The following is an 18,576-nucleotide window of genomic DNA, read 5'->3' on the forward strand; positions in this document are numbered from 1 at the left end:
GCTTCAGGGGCCAGGAGACTACAGGTGACAGCTGCAGGAGGTGACTGAATGGGTGAGAGCAGGCTGTGTGTGGGAATCAGAAAGCAAGTGAGTGAGGAAATGTGTCCCACAATGCAGACAGAGATGAGGCAGAGAGGGTTCTGATACTTGGGTAGTAGTTGGCACCACTTAAGATCCTAGCAAAGTGGCTGTGGCATCTTGGGGAGATAAATGCAGAGAAAGCCAAGGGATTGGAACTAGGAGATCTCAAGGTCGGCAGAGAAGGCTAACACAAAAATTGTTTTTAAATATTTTGTTTAATTTAATTAAATTATTTATTTTAGATAGAGACAGAGAAAATGGAGAGGGGAGGGGGATACAGAGAGAGACAGACAGAGAGAGATAGATCTGTAGCACTGCTTCTCTGCTTGTGAAGCTTATGCCCTGTAGCTGGAGACTGGTGGTGACATGCTTGCATTTTACCAGATGCACCACCTCCCTCCCCCCTCATACAATAATAATAATAAAATCATCAGTATTATTGTTATCATCATCATCATCATCATCATCATCATCATCGTCACTGGGGTTTCACCACTCCAACTTTTCAGCTAGAAAGAGACACAGAAATAGAGATACAGAGAGAAAAACACCACAGTGCCAAAGTTTCCTCCAGTGTGGCAAGGGCTAGGCACAAACCTGGGTGGTGCCCATGGCAAAGCAGGCGCTCTATCGTGGTGAGCTATCATCTTGTTGCCCCCAATGTTACTTTCACTCTTCTATACTTTTCCTGAACCCCATGTTTGGAGGTTAAGGGATCCTTGCACCTAGCAGGGGGCAGAGAGGGGCTGAGGCTTAGCCAGCTGGCTTTGTCCCAGTGACACCTCAGGTGGGAGGAGGGAAGCAAGAAAGATTGAGGGATGCTGGAAAATGGTGTTTGTACAGCAGAGAAAGGGGGATCTAGGGCAGGGTGCTGGGAGTTGTGCTGGGCAGAAGGCCTAGAGATAGGCAGGAGAAGGCAACATGGTGCTCCCCAGTTGTTCTCCTCAGCTGTCCTCTGCCCTGAAGGTGAGGGGTGAGGAGGCCAGAGTCCCCCGTCTGGGAGCAGCCCTGTGTGGCATGGGAGTCACGGGGCTGGGCAGTAAGGCCCAGGGAGAGGGATACTGGCCCTGGGGCTCTGTGGCTCAAAGGGCAGGTGCACAGCTAGGGGCCAGCAATGTGTAACCAGGCTGGGGTGAGTTGGGGTCCCAGTTCGGGGCGGGGGTGGTGGTGGCTGGCAATCAGTTACCCAAGGGGTGGGGCCCACACACCACCAGCCCCCACCCATGGGACTTCACCTCCCAGGAGCTGCAGGACTTAAAAGTGGAGGCAGCTGATGGGGTGCCTTTGTGCTTGCACCTTGAGGTCCCTGGGCCACCCTGGGCCACCCTGGGCCACCCTGGGCATATGTGTGAAACTCCATCTCTGTAAAAAGAAAATAAATAAAAGAAGGTAAGAAGGAAGAGAGGAAGGAAGGAAGAATGGTGTTGCCTGGACATTCTGCTCTAATCGTTATTATCACTGCAGAGCAGATGACCCCACAGCACAGTGTGACTTCTGACCTAGTTCTGAACATGCTCCCTTTCCAGAATTGCTGAGCTTCTTGCCTGCTCCACATGCCACCAGGCCCACACCCTCACACCCCAAAGCCTCCATACTCCCCACCCCACCCCTAGTCCTCACTCTGTGTCCCAGGCCTGTGTCATCTAGGTCTCCTTCCTTAGGAAGGTTCTGAGCAGGCCTCAGAAAGGAACCTCTATCCACTCTACATTCGCTTAGCCCAAGGAACAAGAAACTGCTGTGTGGGGGTGTGGGGGTGGGGACAAGGGGTGGAGGGTAGGGGGGATGAAAAGGGGAGGAAGAAATGGGGCAAGGGAACAATGTGACATGTATCCTTGCCGACTGGAAGGTGTGGGCCAGGCTGCAAGCAGCTGGCAGCCACAGAGCCAGGCATTATGACCCTGGAGCTTTAGCATTCTATGTGTGGGCAGTTTTCATTGGTGCTTCCAGAATGTTCCTTCCAGGTGGAATTCATGTGGTGAAGCATCTCAGTTTCCTGGCTGCCAGATGTACCCCTGTGACTGCAGACTGGGAGCAGAGCCACCACTAGGCGTGCCCAGGCCACCCCAGAGTCACCATCCAGGCCACGATGGTCTCCAAGACACTGTGCTGTGGGGTCATCTGCTCTGCAGTGATAATAACGATTAGAGCAGAATGTCCAGGCAACACCATTCTTCCTTCTTTCCTTCTTACCTTCTTTTATTTATATTCTTTTTACAGAGATGGAGTTTCACACATGTGCAATTTCACTGCTCCTGGGTCAGCTTTTTCATTCAGATACAGATAGGGAGAGAGGGAGAGAGAGCACAGCACCAGGACTCCACCCCAATGCCATAGCATCTCCCATGTGGTGCTGGTGTTCAAACATGGACAAACAGCATGGCAACGCATGTGTCCTACCCAGTGAGCTATCTCTCCAGCCTTAGAGGCCATCTTTAATCATGCTTTGGGGAAAAAGCTATGACACAGATATCATTGGCACAATGAAGAGAGATGTAGATCAGAGCCAGGAGGAAGGGACTTGGGAACAAGTTTTCACCTGATCAGGAAGAGGCATCTTTGGTCACTAGACTGGCTTTCCTATAGCAGAGGAGGCATGCCCATGGCACTGAAAGCTTCCAGGATGAAGAGCCCAAGACCACTGAGGTGCAGATGACCCTCTGGAGGGCAACAGAGCTGCAGACACTCAAATTCCCCCTGCTCCCTGGACAGTGCTCATCCTGTCTGCAGCCCCTGCCCTCCCTCAGGCACTGGGCCCTTGGCAGGCTGAATGTGCCACCTGTGTTGGGGCTGCTGAGCGTGCCAGTCCACTACCACACTAGGTGGAAGCAGAGAATAAGCCAGTGTAGTTCCTTGGCCATGAGCATTGAGGGGGAGGGGAACGTGGAGGCCTGGGTTCTGGAGGCCAGGCCTGCAGGGGACAGACAGCTGGGGCAGCTTCCAACCAGGTGCTGCCCCCAAAAAGAGTTGCCCTGACCAGAAGGCTCAGATCCTGAGCCTAGTCAGCACCCTTTGTGGGTGCCTGCTGCAGAGCTCTGCACCCACTGCCTTCCATAGTGGAGCTGAAGTGAGGGTCTCCCTCCTTCAAACTGACCTTGGTGGCCCAGGAGGATGTGTAGCAGGAAGAGTGACAGACTTGAAGCATGAGGTCCCAAGTTGGATCCCCAGCACCACATGTATTAGAATGATGCTTTGCCTCATCCTCACTTTCTCTAATGTTGATACAAATAAATCTGGAAAAATCCATCCCTGGACCTGAACTTGTCCTCCATGGGCTTTCTGGGTGCCCCTCCCATCACCCTGCCCAGCCCATGGCTGACAGCTATGGGGTGGGGGCTAGCAGAGGAGAAAGATCAGCCTTTGGAGGACAGGCGGTGGCGCACCTGGTTAAGCACATACATTACAGAGTGCAAGGACCCAGGTTCAAGCCCCTGGTCTCCACCTACAGGGAGGAAGCTTCACAAGTGGTAAAGCAGGGCTGCAGCTGTCTTCTTATCTCTCCCTCCCCTCTCAATTTCTCTCTGTCTCTATCCAATACAATAAAATATAAATTAAAAAACAAAAAATAAATTCTTAAAAAACAAAAAAGATTGGCCTATGCAGGTGGTGTCTATGATAAGGAGGGAAAGAGGAGCAGTCAGGCCCTAGGGGCTTTTTCTAGCAGCTTCACTGGGCAAAGCAGAGGGATGCTGACCCAAGGAGGGTTCCCTCCAGCTCTATAGGAAGCTGTCAAATGGGCTGGGGTGGGGGGAGAGAGGGATGAGGAGGCATCCTGGCTCTGCTCACTGGCCCTGGAGCCTCTCCCAGGTACCCTCATTCAGCAGGGCTCTGCACCTGTTTTTCTGAATCCCCTTCTTGTCAGCTATGACTGTAGACATCACGGCCTTTGGGCATCAACCTGAGTAACCTGGGTGGCCTTCAACGCTCTGGGTGCTGTCTGCTCCTGGGCCAGCCCCACGGTGCCCAGGAGGCAGGCCTTCCTCCCTTCCTTACTCATTAGCCAGGCTGCAGGGGACTCAGGAGGGAATGCTCCAATGCACAGGCTGTAGGTGGCTGGTGCCGGATGGAGGGGCACCAAGACAGGGTCCCCTGGGACCAAGTGGGCCACTGTCCTGCCCTGAAAAGGCTGGTTCCCGTAGGCTTCAAGGAGGAGGCATGGTCACTCTTGGTCCTTTCTGGGCCCTTGGTAAGAAGGTGGGGCAGGGTGGGGGTGGAGGAGGTGCAGCTGCGGTTATGTCCAGGTGAGACACAGGACACATCTGTGGCCAAAATGGCTGAGGGGCTGGCCTGGGGCCCCGCCTAGAGTACTGACAGGAAGAGGGCTAATCCTAGATGGTGACAGGCGAAGTCTGGCCCCCAAGTGCCCTCTCCCAGCCCTCAGAAGGGTGGAATCTTCTCCAGAATCCAGGGAAGGCAGGGTGCAAGGCACAGAGACAGAACTGAGACGCACCTAAGCTGCATGGTTTGAAGGACAGGCATTAGCTGGCAACAGGAACTCATTGCCTATTTCATTTCCAAAGGAAAATAACTCCAGGTACATTTCAGTCCATGTCTGTCCTTTCTATAAAAGTCTCACATGAACACCTGGGCTTACCTAGTAGAGCTGACTCATTACCAGATGTGAGGACTTGGATTTGAGTCCCCAGTCCCCATCTGCAGAGAGGGAGCTTCACACCCCCAAAGGTTTGCTAAGTTAAGCTCTCCATCTTCCAGGTTCTGCATGGGTTGCTTCTCATGGGTTTCTTCAAATGTCCTCCCACCCTGCCCTCCCCCCACTCTCAGGCTCAGACACAGGACCCCATGGTTTTAGAAATTTTGCAGGCAGGTGGGGAACAGAATCCACGTCTCCATTGACTGTGCCAGCTTCCAGGGCCTGATTCTTCGATGTAGGCAGCTAGCCAGAGGCTGCAGTCTTTCTGAGGGGCACTGGGGCAAGTCCTCATAGGACTAGGGGAGGCCTGACTGTTGGGAGCCAGGCTGAGAATGCCAGGGAGCTGTGGGGCAGCCACTGGTGGGTGACTAAGCAGGGCTAAATGGAGCCTCTGACCCCAGCTGCTTCTGTCTAGTTCCTGTTCCAGGTGCTGAACTTCATGATCTATGTGGTGAGCTCAGTGTTCTGTGGACACCTGGGGACAGTGGAACTGGCATCTGTGACCCTCTCTGTAGCTGTGAGTGCCCTTTGGGGCTGCACTAGGAACTTTTTTCTCTTGGCTTTTTCCCTGGGCCCCTCCTGGGGATGTGGGTACAGATGGGAAACCCAGACCACAGGGACTGGACAGAAGGGAACTCTGCTTCAGTTGTACACCAGGGCTGATGACAAACTTTGTGCTCTCTCCTGGGCCTGACTACAGTTTGTCAATGTCTGTGGAGTTTCCGTGGGGTCTGGCTTGTCATCAGCCTGTGACACCTTGATGTCCCAGGTAGGTGGAACAGGGCTGGGACAGAGCTAAACCTCAGATGGTGCAGAAGTGGCAGGGGCTGGGGGTTCCCCACCAAGGTCCTTCAGTGGTTGTAGTGGTTTGTCAAACAGGGTTCAGGAGCAGCTGGGTCCTCCAACCCCAAGGACTCAGACTGTTCAACTCCCACTTGCGGTGTCAAACGCACACATGGAAGTGTTTATGTGTGTGTGTGTATATGTGTGTGTGGGGTCAGGTGGTGTTACCATGAGGATTCAAGTCCCTGGTCTCCACCTGCAGGAGGGGAGCTTTATGCTGTAGTGCTGCAATCTTTCTCTGTCTCTCCTTCCTTCATTATCTCTCTGTCTCTCACTATCTAGAAAAAAAGAAAGCAAAGACAGGACCCACCTAGCCTCAGGCCCCACAGCCCATTTCCTGATAGACTGGTCCTGAATGCTAGGTGCTAGCAGGGTGACTTAGCAAACTAAGGCTGGTCTCAGCTGGGCTGGGAGCACACCTTCCTTGCTAGATGTTTTGGAGACCTGGGGATCCGGGCTGGGCAGAGTAGATGGCAGAGATTCTGTGTTTGTGTGGCCGGGCATTAGGCCCCAGACATGGCTGCTCAGAGGAGGCCAGGCTGCTGGGCTAGGCAGTTCAGTGATGGGTTGGCTGTCCTGCAGAGCTTCGGCAGCCCCAACAAGAAGCACGTGGGCGTGATCCTGCAGCGCGGAGTCCTGGTGCTAATGCTCTGCTGTTTTCCCTGCTGGGCGCTCTTCCTCAACACCCAGCATATCCTGCTGCTCTTCCAGCAGGACCCTGATGTGTCCAGGTATACTGCTTAGCTGCTGGGAAGGTGCCCCTAGACGACCCCTTGCTCCAGGCCCTCTGCTTCTCTGGGCTGGCAGGACAACTATGCCAGACTTTGCTATGGGGATTCTCTTGCACAGTGTGCTGCCCCAGCTATGAGCAGCAGGGGGCAAACAAACACTTGTTTTGTTTTGTATTCCAGCCAGAGAAAGGGTGGAACTTCACAGAAGCTTTTGGAAAAATAAAGTGTTGCAAAAGATAAGACTGAACCTGATACAATTGCACAGTTTTTAAATTAAATGTAAAGAAATGTCCTTTCATTGGGATAGTTTGGTTATTTTTCAAATTTTGTTTTATTTTTATTATTTTAGGGAGAAGCAGATAGGCAGAGGTAGAGATAGAGGGGCCAGATGTTGGCACACCTGGTTACACACACATATTACAGTGTGCAAGGACACAGGTTCAAGGCCCTGGTCCCCACCTGCAAGGGGAAAGCTTCACAAGTGGTGAAGCAGTGCTACAGGTGTCTCACTGTTTCTCTCCCTGTCTGTCTCCCCCCTCATATCTCAGTTCTCTCTGTCTCTATCTAATAAATAATAAAGAGTGAGAGAATTACTCTTTCACAATGGGGTGCTGGGATTTAAACTCAAAACCTCATGCTGGAGAATCCAACCTATCATGCTGCCTTCTCGGAGCTTCAGTTTCATCATTTATTAATAAGATAGAGGTTTTTTTTTTTTTTTTTTTTAAGATAAGAGACAGAAAGGCAGAGAAAGAGAGGGAGAGAGAAACCACAACACCAAAGGTTCCTACAGTGGGGGCTGTACAGTGGGGGCTGGGCTTGAACCTGGGTGGTGAACATGGCAAAACAATGTGCTAAGTGAGCTATTTGCCAGCCCCAGATACAGTCCTTCTATTCTCTCACAAGCCCTGAGCAACATTCCTACTGTGAAGGCAGGGAGAGCTCCTGAAGATCCTCTGGTTGCTACCTTACCTTGACCCCATTGTCTGGTCAGTCCTGGGTCCAGGTTTCTGGGGTCTTTGTTGAGATGCTGGGTCCTTGAGAGCTCCCCAAACACATGGCTCTGAGGGTCACAGCCCCTAGAACAACTGCCACTTTGAACACCTGGTGTCTTGCAGGTTGAGCCAGGAGTATGTGCTGGTCTTCATCCCTGCACTACCGGTGAGTGCCCTGCAGCCAGGCTGAGTGAGTGACCTCACCCCTCACCCCTAGTCTCTTACCCCTTACCCCTCACCCCTCACCTCACTTTCTTCCCCGGTGCTTGGGGGGGGGAGGGTGGCGGAGGCTGCAGGACAGCCAACCCATCACTGAACTGCCTAGCCCAGCAGCCTGGCCTCCTCTGAGCAGCCATGTCTGGGGTCCAATGCCCGGTCACACAAATTTTTGTAAATACTCTGCAACATTATGTGCGGGCATATTTGTATACTCAAATGTTAAGTCTCCAGTAAGCATGTGCATGCATTATCAAATACACATAAATCCTTTGAGCCCCAAGATAGAGGAGGAAATCGAGGCACAGAGAATGTAAGAACAGTGCCCAGGATCCCACAGTTCAGCAGAGACAGGCGGGGTCAGTATGTAAACATAAATGTCTAGCTCTGCAATAACCACTGTGCTCTCTTGAAGAGAGTGAGAGAGAGAGAGAGAGAAAGAGAGAAGAACAAAGGTGGGGCAGGTGGGTGATTCCCCCTGCCCACTGGCAGGACCCGAGATACACTTTGGGGAAGTGATCACCCCAAACTCATGTATCCAGGGGATATCTGCTGATATGGGGTGGGGGTTTATTTTGTTGGATTGTGGGTGCTTTCACTGTGGTTTATTTGCATGTGTGTTTGCACAGGTCATCTTTCTTTATGGCTTGCTGGCAAAATATCTGCAAAATCAGGTAGGGCTTCTAGGGGTAGCTCTGTCTGTGCACCTGGTCAACCTGTGCACCTGCCACCAGGCTCTACCTCTTTCTGGCCCCAGGCTTGTGGGATCCTGCCTGCCCCTGAGCCAGGCCAGGTCTCCTTGCATGCAGGGTATCATCTGGCCGCAGGTCCTTAGCAGCCTTGTGGGCAACTGTGTGAATGGCCTGGCCAACTACATCCTGGTCTCTGTACTGAGCCTGGGGGTCAGGTGAGCTGGGGTAAGGGGATGGCAGGGGACTGCAGGGTGGAGGAGCTCCTGGTGGGGGATCATGCAGAACAAGGTGTCAAGAGGTGTCTGAGGAGTTTAGGGGCATTCTTCCAAATAGGTAAGGAAGCCTCTCTTCCTAGGGGAGGTGAGCCTGGGGACCTGGCAGGGTGACCTCCAGGACAGGTTGTGCTCCCAGCATGCCAGCCTCCCCTCAACCCATGACAGTTTCTGGGGTATCACTGAGCCCCATCCCTGCACTTTGTCCTCCCCAGGGGCTCTGCATATGCCAACACCTTGGCCCAGTTCATGCAAACAGTCTTCCTTCTCCTTCATATTGTGCTGAAGAAGCTGCACCTGGAGACATGGGCGGGTAGGGAGATGCCCCTCACCACGCCCATGGGGACTGAGTCTGCCTCTGTGTCCCTTCAGGGCCCCCGTCCCCAAGGCTCTTATTATTTCCAACCAGGAGTCCCAGGATTTCCATCTCGCAGGGAGATAGGGAGAGGGTCAGTTCTGTCCCAGTCTTGAGTCAATCTTTGGCAGAGCCTCCCTGGCATGGCTATTGGAGCCCAGACCTTGGGCTCCAGCCGTAGAGTTGACTCTGCAGATAATAACCCCCTTGCCCAGTCATTTCAGGATCAGTTCCCAGAGCCTGGGGCCTCAGGTGGGGTGAGGAGAGCCTGTGTGGCCCCACCTCTGCCTCTGCACTGACCCCACACCATCTCTCCACAGACCCCTGGGAAAGGAAGGCCAGAGAAGACAGGGCAGCCTCCTCCAACCCTTGGGGGCTGAGAACAGGACTCCTACCTCCTCTTGGGGCTGGGCAGCTGAGCCAGTGCTCATCCCTGCATCAGACTCCATCCCTCAGTTGACAGGCCTAGCACCCAGCAGTCAGGGGACCCAGGGATGGGTGGGGGTGTTCAGGCTGAGCTCCCAGCCCGCAGCTTCTCTCCTAGGCTGGTCCAGGCAGTGCCTACAGGACTGGGGCCCCTTCTTCTCCCTGGCTGTGCCCAGCATGCTCATGATGTGTGTGGAGTGGTGGGCCTACGAGATCGGCAGCTTCCTCATGGGTGCGTACCTATGTGTGGTGGGGGAAAGGACCTCAGTGCAGACATACCTGCCTCCCTGGGGTGGGGTTCAGTCTGTTCAGGCATCCCCTCACCAGGGTGTGGGCCCCCAGATGCAGATGCAGGGGCTAGCACTGAGCCCTGAGAACAGTGATATGTGGTCATTTGGGCCTCACTGTGGCAAGGCTGGCCCCCTGCTCCTACTCTCCTTCACCCCTCTTCATGATCAGAGCCCTAGGAGCTTGCCAGGAGCATACCAGACAGGGCCACAGCTCACTGGCAGGAATTTTCTGGAAGGCTGGGGACTAAGCAGTAGCAGCTTGGGGTTGTGAATCCATATCAAGAGTCAAGGGGCATTGTCAACCCAGGACTTGGGAGCTGGGTAGTATGCACTGATGAGTGCCCCTCCTCAGGCCTGCTCAGTGTGCTGGACCTCTCAGCCCAGGCCATCATTTATGAAGTGTCCACGGTCATCTACATGGTGAGTTCTCCACAGCTGGGGTTGGCATGGGCCAAGGGATAGGCTATCCCTTAGTGACTATCTCTGTCCCTTACCCTGCTCATCATATTCAGACCTGGCCAGCCCATACCCCCTCCACTGAAAATCCTTCTGAACCCTCAGGATACTAGAATAAAAAAAATTAAATCAATTGGCATCATTTTATTTTAAGGATTTATTTTTAATTTTTTATTATCTTTATTTATTTTCAGTCTGAGACAGCCAGAAATTGAGAGGGAAGGGGGTGATAGGGAGAGAGATACCTGCAGCCCTGTTTCACCACTAGTCAAGCTTTCCCCTGCAGGTGGGGACTGGAGGTTCTAACTTGGGTCCCTGCTCACTGTAACATGTGTGCCCAACCAGGTGCGCCACCACCTAGTCCCTAAAGATTTATTTATTAATGAGAGGAGAGGAAGAAAATAGAGTATCACTTGGACACATGTGATGCTGGGGGTCAAACTCAGAACTTCATGCTTGAGAGTCTAATGCTTATTCACTATGCCACTTCCCAAGCCACCAATTGGCACTATTTTAAAATGGGAAAATGCCACATCATAAGGAGGTGTTTGCAGCTTCCCGCACACTCCTCTTGGGAAGCTCTGGGTGACAGTATCCTCTAGGGGATACACACCTTCCCTCCACTGTCCCTGAAGTACTTTCCTCCATTCACACATGTGAACAGTCCCTTATCACTTTTGGATATGTTTGCCAGCCTCTGGGGAAATTCATCTGAGTCACAAAAAACATTTACAAAACCAATATATAAGATAATGCTTATTTTTCACAAATGGTTTCTTCTAATTTTTTTCCTTTTTTAGACAGAGACAGTGAGAGACAGAGAGCAAAAGAGACTGCAGCATGGAAACTTGCTCCAATGTGGTGGGAGCCGGGCTCAAACCTAGATCACACACACGGCAAAGCAATGCACTATCCAAGTGAGATATTTCACTAGCTCCTGGTTATTTTATCTTATATGAAAGAGTATTTTGATTACACTTAGTGCCACATTTACTTCTTAGAAATGCATTTACTTATGAATTTTCAACTACGTGTGAATCTGGTGATGCCGGTCAGCCTGTAATGTTTGATGGAAGGGTGTGAGCAAGATTAGCTGGCCAAGTTAGGGTTTGGGCATCCCACTTCCCAACCTCAGGCCTGCCTTCAACCACTAAGGATGCTGCTGCCTCCTCATACCACCTCTTTGAGATCAGCCCTGCCTCCCTTGTGGCTGGGCTGTCACTTCCTGATGCAGGACCAGCCTGACTGGCAGGAGAGACCCCCACTGACTCCTCTTTTCTCCTGGTGCAGATCCCCATGGGACTCAGTATGGCCATCTGCGTCCGGGTGGGCACAGCGCTGGGGGCAGCAGACACAGCACAGGCAAAACGTTCAGCCGTCTCAGGCGTGCTCTGCACTGGTGGGTGGACCCTTCTGGGGGACATGGGAAATAAGGAGCCTCAGCCTGGACAGAGGAATTTGGGGTACAGGGGAGCTAGGCCAAGGCTTGATGGCACCTCTCTTAGAGGTTTATTCAGACAGAAAGAGACCACAGCACAGGAGCTCCTCCTGTTACAGCACCTCCAGGTCCTGCTAAGGCTTGAATCTGGACTACAAGCATAGCAAGGCAATGCCAGCATGTCAGCCAGCACTGATGTCCCCTTGGGGGCTGTGTGGGCACCCAGATCACCAGGTCTCACCCAGCAGAGTTTCTGTGCAGGGAGGTGGGAGGTGGGGATCTGGAAATCCACAGGGAAGCTCTGATGAATATATATGAAAGGAATGAAAGAAGGAAGGAAGGAAGGAAAGAAGGAAAGAAGCAATCCTTAAACTGAGGGGATGGGGGTGAGCTGGGAAACAGCTGAGCAGTATATTGTGTGTGCATTGCCTGTGTGAAGCTTTGAGTTCAATTCCCTTCCCAAATGTGTGTTGGCACATATCCCCGTCTCAGTCTCCCTGAGGTTCTGTACAGGGTCCTGTGGCCACAGGTGTCTGAGAGTAGAGGGAGTGGAGAAAGTGGAGGGTGTGGAGGTGGGGCTGAAGCCAGTGGTCCTCTCTGTTCCTTCAGTCGGCACCTCGCTGGTTGTGGGAGTCCTGTTGAGCCTCCTGAAAAGCCATCTAGGCCACATCTTCACCAATAATGAGTAGGTGACCCGAGTTCTGCATCAGCTGGGGCCCAGGGACACAGGGATAGTCCTGGCTTCATTCTCCCTGCACCTATCCCCTCTGTGTGGTCCTCTATGTACCAGTTGCCATCTTGTTCACAGACGAAATGCGCATGGAGTGGGCACAAAACTGTGGAGGCCTGGTCACATGGGGGGGGGGGTGGAGGGAGCTGAACACCTGGGGCTAAGAGTGTGGATTCTGCCGATGTGACAGGTTTGGAATGTCCCAGGTTCAATCCTAAAATCCCAGGCCAGGTGGGGTATGATGGGTCTGTGAGAGCACAGTTGTGTCTCAGTATTCCAAAGGAAATGTTCTCTCCTTTGTCTCCTGCAGGGAAGTTGTTGCCCTGGTGGACCAGGCCCTGCCGATCTATGTCATCTTCCAGCTTTTTGAGGCTCTCTGTGTGAGTACTGTTCAGATAAGGGGCCTAAATTCAATATCCGGCACCAATAAGAGCCAGAGCTAAGCAGTCCTCTGCTGAAAATGGGCAGGCTGCAGCCAGGGAAATGGTTCAGTGCATAAGATACTGGACTCTCAAGCATGAGGCTCTGTGCTTAGTCCCTGGCATTATATACATCAGAGTGATGCTTGGTTCTCTCTCATAAATAAGTAATGCTTTTAGAAAGAGGTAGAGAGTTAGGGAGATATCACAGCACCAAAGCTTCCTCTGATACTATGGGGGTTGGACTCAAAACTGGGTCAAGTGCATGGCACTCTGCAAGTGAGCTATCTTGCCAACCCTAAATAAATATTTTTATTTGATTGGACAGATAAAGAGAGAAATCAGGAGGGAAAGGGGTGATAGAGAGGAGTAGAGATACCTACAGCACTGCTTTACTGCTTATGAAGCCTCCTTCCTACAGGGTTAGGCCTAACATGTGCAGACTATGGGGGTGCCACCAGCTGACCCTTTTTTAAAAAAAAGTTTAAAAAAAACGGGACTGGGAAGGCAGCAAAATGTTTATGCAAAACAACTTTTATGCCTGAAGCACTGAAAGTCCCAGGTTCAATCCCCTGCACCACACTAACCAGAGTTGAGCAGTCTTTCTGTATATTTCTCTCAGTATCTCTCTGGTCTTTCTGTATATTTCTATCAGTATCATTAAAATAAAATATTAAAAAGGAGACTGAAAAGCTGAGCAAACAAACAGCAGCAGGGCTGGATGATGAGTTACCCAATAGAGTGCACACATTAGCATGTTCAAGGACCTAGGTTCAAGACCCTGGTCTCCACCTACACAGGGGGGAGGTTTCACACATCTTCTCTCTCACATTATCTCTCTCTCACCTTTATGAAAAAAAATGGCAGGAATAGTGAAGTCATGCAAGCACCAAGCCCCAGATAAGTAAAACTAGCTGAGGCTCTATTTTGTTGAACTGGTGCTGGCTAAGGAAGGTTCTAGAGTATTTCTTACTCAGTTGCTCACTGAGTAAGCAACCAGCCTCCTGAGTCAGTCTCCTCATGAAGATGCCCATTCCAGGCCAGGTGGTGGTACACCTGTTTGAGCACACATTACAATGAGCAAGGACCCAGGTTCAAGCCCCCTATCCCCACCTGTAGGGAGAAAGCTTTGCAAGCGGTGAAGCAGTGTTGCAGGTGTCTCTCTGTCTCTCTCCCTCTCTATCACCCACTTCCCTATTGATCTGGTTGTTTCTATCCAGTAAATAAATAAAGATAATTAAAAAAAATTAAAAAAACATTGAACAAAAAGATGCCCATCCCAGTGTGGTGAGAATATAATGGGGCCCCAGTGGGAAGTGTGTGTGGGAGCACTCTTGGCCTAGCCCTTGACAACTCCACCCTTGCTTCCCCACCTCCCCCAGTGTGTCTGCAGTGGAGTCCTGAGAGGGACAGGGAAGCAGGCCTTCGGAGCTATTGTCAACACCTTCACCTACTATGTGGTAGCTCTCCCACTGGGTATCGTGCTGGCCTTCGTGGTCAGAATGAGAATCATGGGTATGTGCCTGCTGGGAGGCAGTGCTGGGGCAATGTGAGGTCCCTGGCCACCTGCCCCACCACTGCTATCTCCTGCAGGCCTTTGGCTGGGCATGCTAGCTTGCGGTATCCTGGGCACAGCTGCCTTCATGGTCTACACAGCCCGCATGGACTGGAAGCTGGTTGCTGATGAGGTGAATAGGTCATCCCCTCCCCCAGCTGAAACATCCAGAAAGAGCAAATTGTAGTGTGGTCTGTGGCACAAGTGGGAGATGGAGAGGAACCCTAGCATTGGTTGTCTGCCTGTGGCTGTAATTCAGCCTAGGGTAGTGCCAGGCCAAGAAGCTCTAGAGTATTTCTTTGGAGTGGAGGAAAACACTCTAACGCCTTCCTTAGTCAACACCCACTGCTAAACCCAGAGTGAAGCAAAGAGCTCAAACTAGTTTGAACCTGGGACTCTGCATGAACTAATAAGGCAGCTCAGTCTGTCAGGGCATAGGACATTCATGCCTAGAGCTCAGGAAAGCCACAGGTTCAATCCCTAGCATCATCTTATGCCAGAGCTGAGTCTGCTCTGGTCCTCTTCTTTAAAAAACAAAACAGGGGTGGGGTGGGTTGGAGTGGGAAGTGGTGGCACACCTGGTTGAGTACACACATTACCATGCATTAAGACCTGGGTTTGAGCCCCTGCTCTCCATCTTCAGGGGAACAACTCATGAGCGGTGGAGCAGGTCTGCAGGTGTATCTCTATCTCTTTCCCAATTTCTCTCTGTCCTCTCACTGTAAAATAGAAAAAAAAAAAAAGGAAAGAAAAATATCACCACTGGAATCAGTGGATTAGTAGTGTACACACAGCCCCAACAATAACCCTGGTGACAATTAAAAAAACAAATAACAAAACAAAATTTTTTTTGTCTCCATCAGGGAATGAACCCATGGCCTCATGGATGTGCAATGCCATTGTCAAAAGGCTTCCTCTGGCTGTTTTTCTCATTATTTTGGAGAGAGGAAGAGAGGGGGAGAGAGACCTTTGTACCACTCTGCCATCCATGAAGCTCCTTCTTGGCATCTGCTTCTCTGATACAGAAAAGGCCTCAGCAGCTCAGCCTGAAGCAGGGCACAAAAGGGGGTGTTCTCTCCAAGATCCCCAAGCTCTACAGGGAGACTATGTATATATATGATAGAGACTGAGACCATAGAACAGAAGTTTCCTTCAGTTGGTGGGGGCTAGACTTGAACATGGGTGGAGTGCATGCCAAAGCAGTACACTATCCAAATGAGCTATTTCACTGGCCCACCAGCAGGCTATTGCCTTGGTGTGTGGACCAGGTCATCTAGGCCCCTAAGAAGATGGACACACACAGGTGGGTGTGTGAGTGCTCTGCTCAGGCCCATGGCAGATGGGAAGGCAGAGCCAGGCTTTTTCTTTCTCCATCAGGCTCAGAGACGCACAGGGATGTCTCAGCAGAGCTCCGAGGGCCCAGACAGCTTCAGCACAGCCTCTAGAGCTGCCCCAGAGAAAGCTGTTGTGTCCTCAGGTAATGGCATCCCAGTGGTTCTGGGCACCTCTGCTAAGCACATCATCCCAAGTACCTCAGGACCAGGACAGAGCAGGCCCACCCTTTCACTGTGGGAATGATGATCTAAGGGATCAGAAAGACAGATTTATATCTGTGTCTTATTAGGTCCTGCACCAAGTACTTCATTGTCTAGTCATTTTTAAAAAAGATTTCTTTATGAATTATCAAGAGAGAACCACAACATCACTGGCACATGCGATGCCAAGAATCAAACTCAGTCCCTCATGCTTGAAAGTCTAATGCTTTATCCACTGTGCCATCTCCTGGGATATATACTTCACAGCCCTGTGAGGCAGGAAGCCTCATTATCAGGTGAGAGAAGCCTAGAGTAGATTCTGTCACTCCAGAGTGTGTTCCCACCACTGAGCTCTGTCCCAGACAAGTACCAAGTCTTGGCCAGGCCAGTAGCTGCTGGTATGAAGAGGTTGGCACCTTCCCATCCCCATTTCCACCCCAGTTCTGCTTTCTAGCCAACCTCTGTGCTAAAACCATGGCCCCAGCTCAAGGCCCAGCTCCGTCCTGCTCTGGGGTGGGGTGGGTACCAAGTTGCACGCGCGCACGTGTGTGTGTGTGTGTGTGTGTGTGTGTGTGTGTGTGTGTGTGGTGTATACAGAGCCTGGAGCTCTACCTTAGCTTAGAAACTTCATCCATGCTGGGCTGTGTAAGCCAAGTGACAAACTGGCATCTTAAATTGTCAGTCAGGTGTGAATGATGAAGCATTCATTGTGATCTATGGAGTGGTATGTGAGTTAGTGATGTGTCATTAGTCATCACAAGGATAGGCTCATCTGATAATAGTGGTAATTTTATCGGTACAGCCAGTTTAATCTATGATGCTTTCCAGATGACTCCTGCCTCTGACCCAACGGTTAATGATGCAGCTGTTTTTTTATAGTATGAACAATTTATTGCTACCAGGGTTTATCACTAGGGCTCGATGCCTACATGATGAGTCCCAACACTCTCCCAGTGGTTATTTTCCTCACCCTTTTAAAAATTTTTTATTAGTGATTTAATAATCATTGACAAGACTGTAGGATAAGAGGGGTACAATTCCATACAATTCCCACCACCAGAGTTTCACATTCCATCTCCTCCATTGGAAGCTTTTCTATTCTTTATCGCTCTAGTATTGACCAAAGATCATTATGGGGTGCAGAAGGTGGGAGGTCTGGCTTCTGTCATTGTTTCTCCGCTGGACATGGGTGTTGACAGGTTAAGCCATACTCCCAGCCTGTCTCTATCTTTCCCTAGTGGGGTAAGTTGAAAGGGAAGGAAGCAATCAATAAAGGGAGAAAGAAAGAGATACCTTGAGCACTGCTTCAGTGCTCATGAAACTTCTTCTGCAGGTGAGGATCAGGGGCTTGAAGCTGTGTGCATAGTATGATAACGTGTTAGCTCTAGCCAGTGTGCCACCACCCAGTCCACCTATCCAAGCAATTTCGCTTTATTTTTTAACCAGAGCACTTCTTATCTCTGGCTTATGGTAGTACTGGGGATTGAACTTGGGACTTTGAGCCTCAGGCATGAGTCTTTTTGCATAACCACCATACTGCCTCCCCAGCTTCTAGTCTAAGGCAGAGAGGTGAGTCAAACAGATGTTCTGTGTATCAATTGTAGCTTATTCTAGGCTTCCTGATTCCCAGGTCAAAGCTCTTCTCCCACTTGAGCTGCTGAATCTGCTTCCATTTTCTTCTGCAGTGGCTACAGGCAGCTCCCCTGGAATTACTCTGACAATGTACTCAAGGCCTGAGAGCCACCTTGACCTCCTTGGGACTCCAGAAGCAGCCCATGCACTTGAAGCTCCTGCTAGCAGCAGACTGTCAGCAAAACAGCTGGCCATCCGTCGGGGGGCTGCCCTGGGGGCAGCCTCAGCCACACTGACAGCAGGGGTGCTCATCAGGGTCCTGACCAGTAGGTACTAGCAGAGTGGTTGTGCCCATCTCTGTCTGTCTGTCTGTCTGTCTGTCTCTCTCTCTCACACACACACACACACACACACACACACACACACACACACACACACTGTGCAGGTGGACACTTCAGAACACTCCTGAAAAAAAGACCTTCAAGTTGGTCCATCCTGTGGCAACAGGAACCTGAGTCGCTCAGATAATTGTGTCCTGGCAAAAGTGGCATTTTCCTACCTGGCCTGGGATACTCTGTAGGAGATCTTAGTCAACTAGAAGAGCCAGGGTTATGTCATAACCAACATTATTCAATGCCAAAGTTCAAATTATTTCCAAATCAAAATTAAATGACAAAAAATAAAAGCTGTTAAAAAATCATGTTTCTGTTTTATCTGGATCTGTTCATTTCTGTGAAGTTGGGCAAAGGGGACCCAGTGGTCACAGTCCCCTGGCTATCCCTGCAGACACGCAGAGTGGCTGTCCAGATTCTCCTCACCATTTCCACCTATCACAGACTCTGATAACTTTTATCGATCGCTTTTTCTTTCTTTCTTTCTTGAGAGAAAAATTGAGGGGAGAGACACCTGCAACACTACTTCACTGTTCATGAAGCTTCCCCCTTACAGATGGAGACTGGGGACTGGGGCCTTGGACCTGGTGCAACAATCACCTTTTCTTATAGCAATGACACAATATGAACAAGGGCAATGAAACCCAGATCATTTTGCCACACAGTCTAAAGTTGGAAGTGGTTGCTGATGGGAGTCTGGAATGCCTTTCTTGGACACCTGGGACTGGGGCACATTTGAGGGAGCTCCATGCTGAGTCAGACTGCACAACACCATAACCATCAGAATGGGATGCTAGCCTCTAGCTTCCATAGACACAAACACATCCACAAAATGAACATACTGATCAAGAACAATGGGGAGAAAGGTGCAGAATGAAGCCTTGGAAAGGTCCAAATTCTGTGAATTCAGTTCCCTGTCTTCAATGTGCA

At 50.9% G+C, this 18,576-nt stretch overlaps 1 protein-coding gene across 5 annotated transcripts; it reads left to right on the forward strand.

The window, feature by feature from the left end:
- The first annotated feature begins 4,088 nt into the window (after positions 1-4,088).
- SLC47A2 (solute carrier family 47 member 2) lies at positions 4,089-17,652 on the forward strand. 5 transcript variants are annotated; one of them, XM_007526173.3, is made up of 17 exons: positions 4,091-4,264; positions 5,145-5,246; positions 5,430-5,498; positions 6,155-6,303; positions 7,422-7,464; positions 8,144-8,188; positions 8,324-8,421; positions 8,694-8,791; positions 9,378-9,491; positions 9,902-9,969; positions 11,296-11,404; positions 12,053-12,128; positions 12,484-12,553; positions 13,975-14,107; positions 14,186-14,280; positions 15,525-15,624; positions 17,368-17,652. In XM_007526173.3, exons 1-17 carry the CDS (start codon positions 4,142-4,144, stop codon positions 17,589-17,591), a joined length of 1,716 nt encoding a protein of 571 aa, XP_007526235.1. In that variant the 5' UTR covers positions 4,091-4,141; the 3' UTR covers positions 17,592-17,652. The 5 variants fall into 5 exon arrangements, with proteins under 5 accessions (XP_016045092.1, XP_007526235.1, XP_016045091.1 ...); XM_016189605.2 differs by having other exon boundaries at positions 11,296-11,389; XM_060203177.1 differs by adding an exon at positions 4,480-4,612 and having other exon boundaries at positions 4,193-4,264; positions 8,144-8,421.
- The last annotated feature ends 924 nt before the right edge of the window (positions 17,653-18,576 follow it).

This window comes from Erinaceus europaeus, chromosome 12 (assembly GCF_950295315.1).
Source record: "Erinaceus europaeus chromosome 12, mEriEur2.1, whole genome shotgun sequence".
Classification (NCBI taxonomy): Eukaryota; Metazoa; Chordata; class Mammalia; order Eulipotyphla; family Erinaceidae; genus Erinaceus; species Erinaceus europaeus.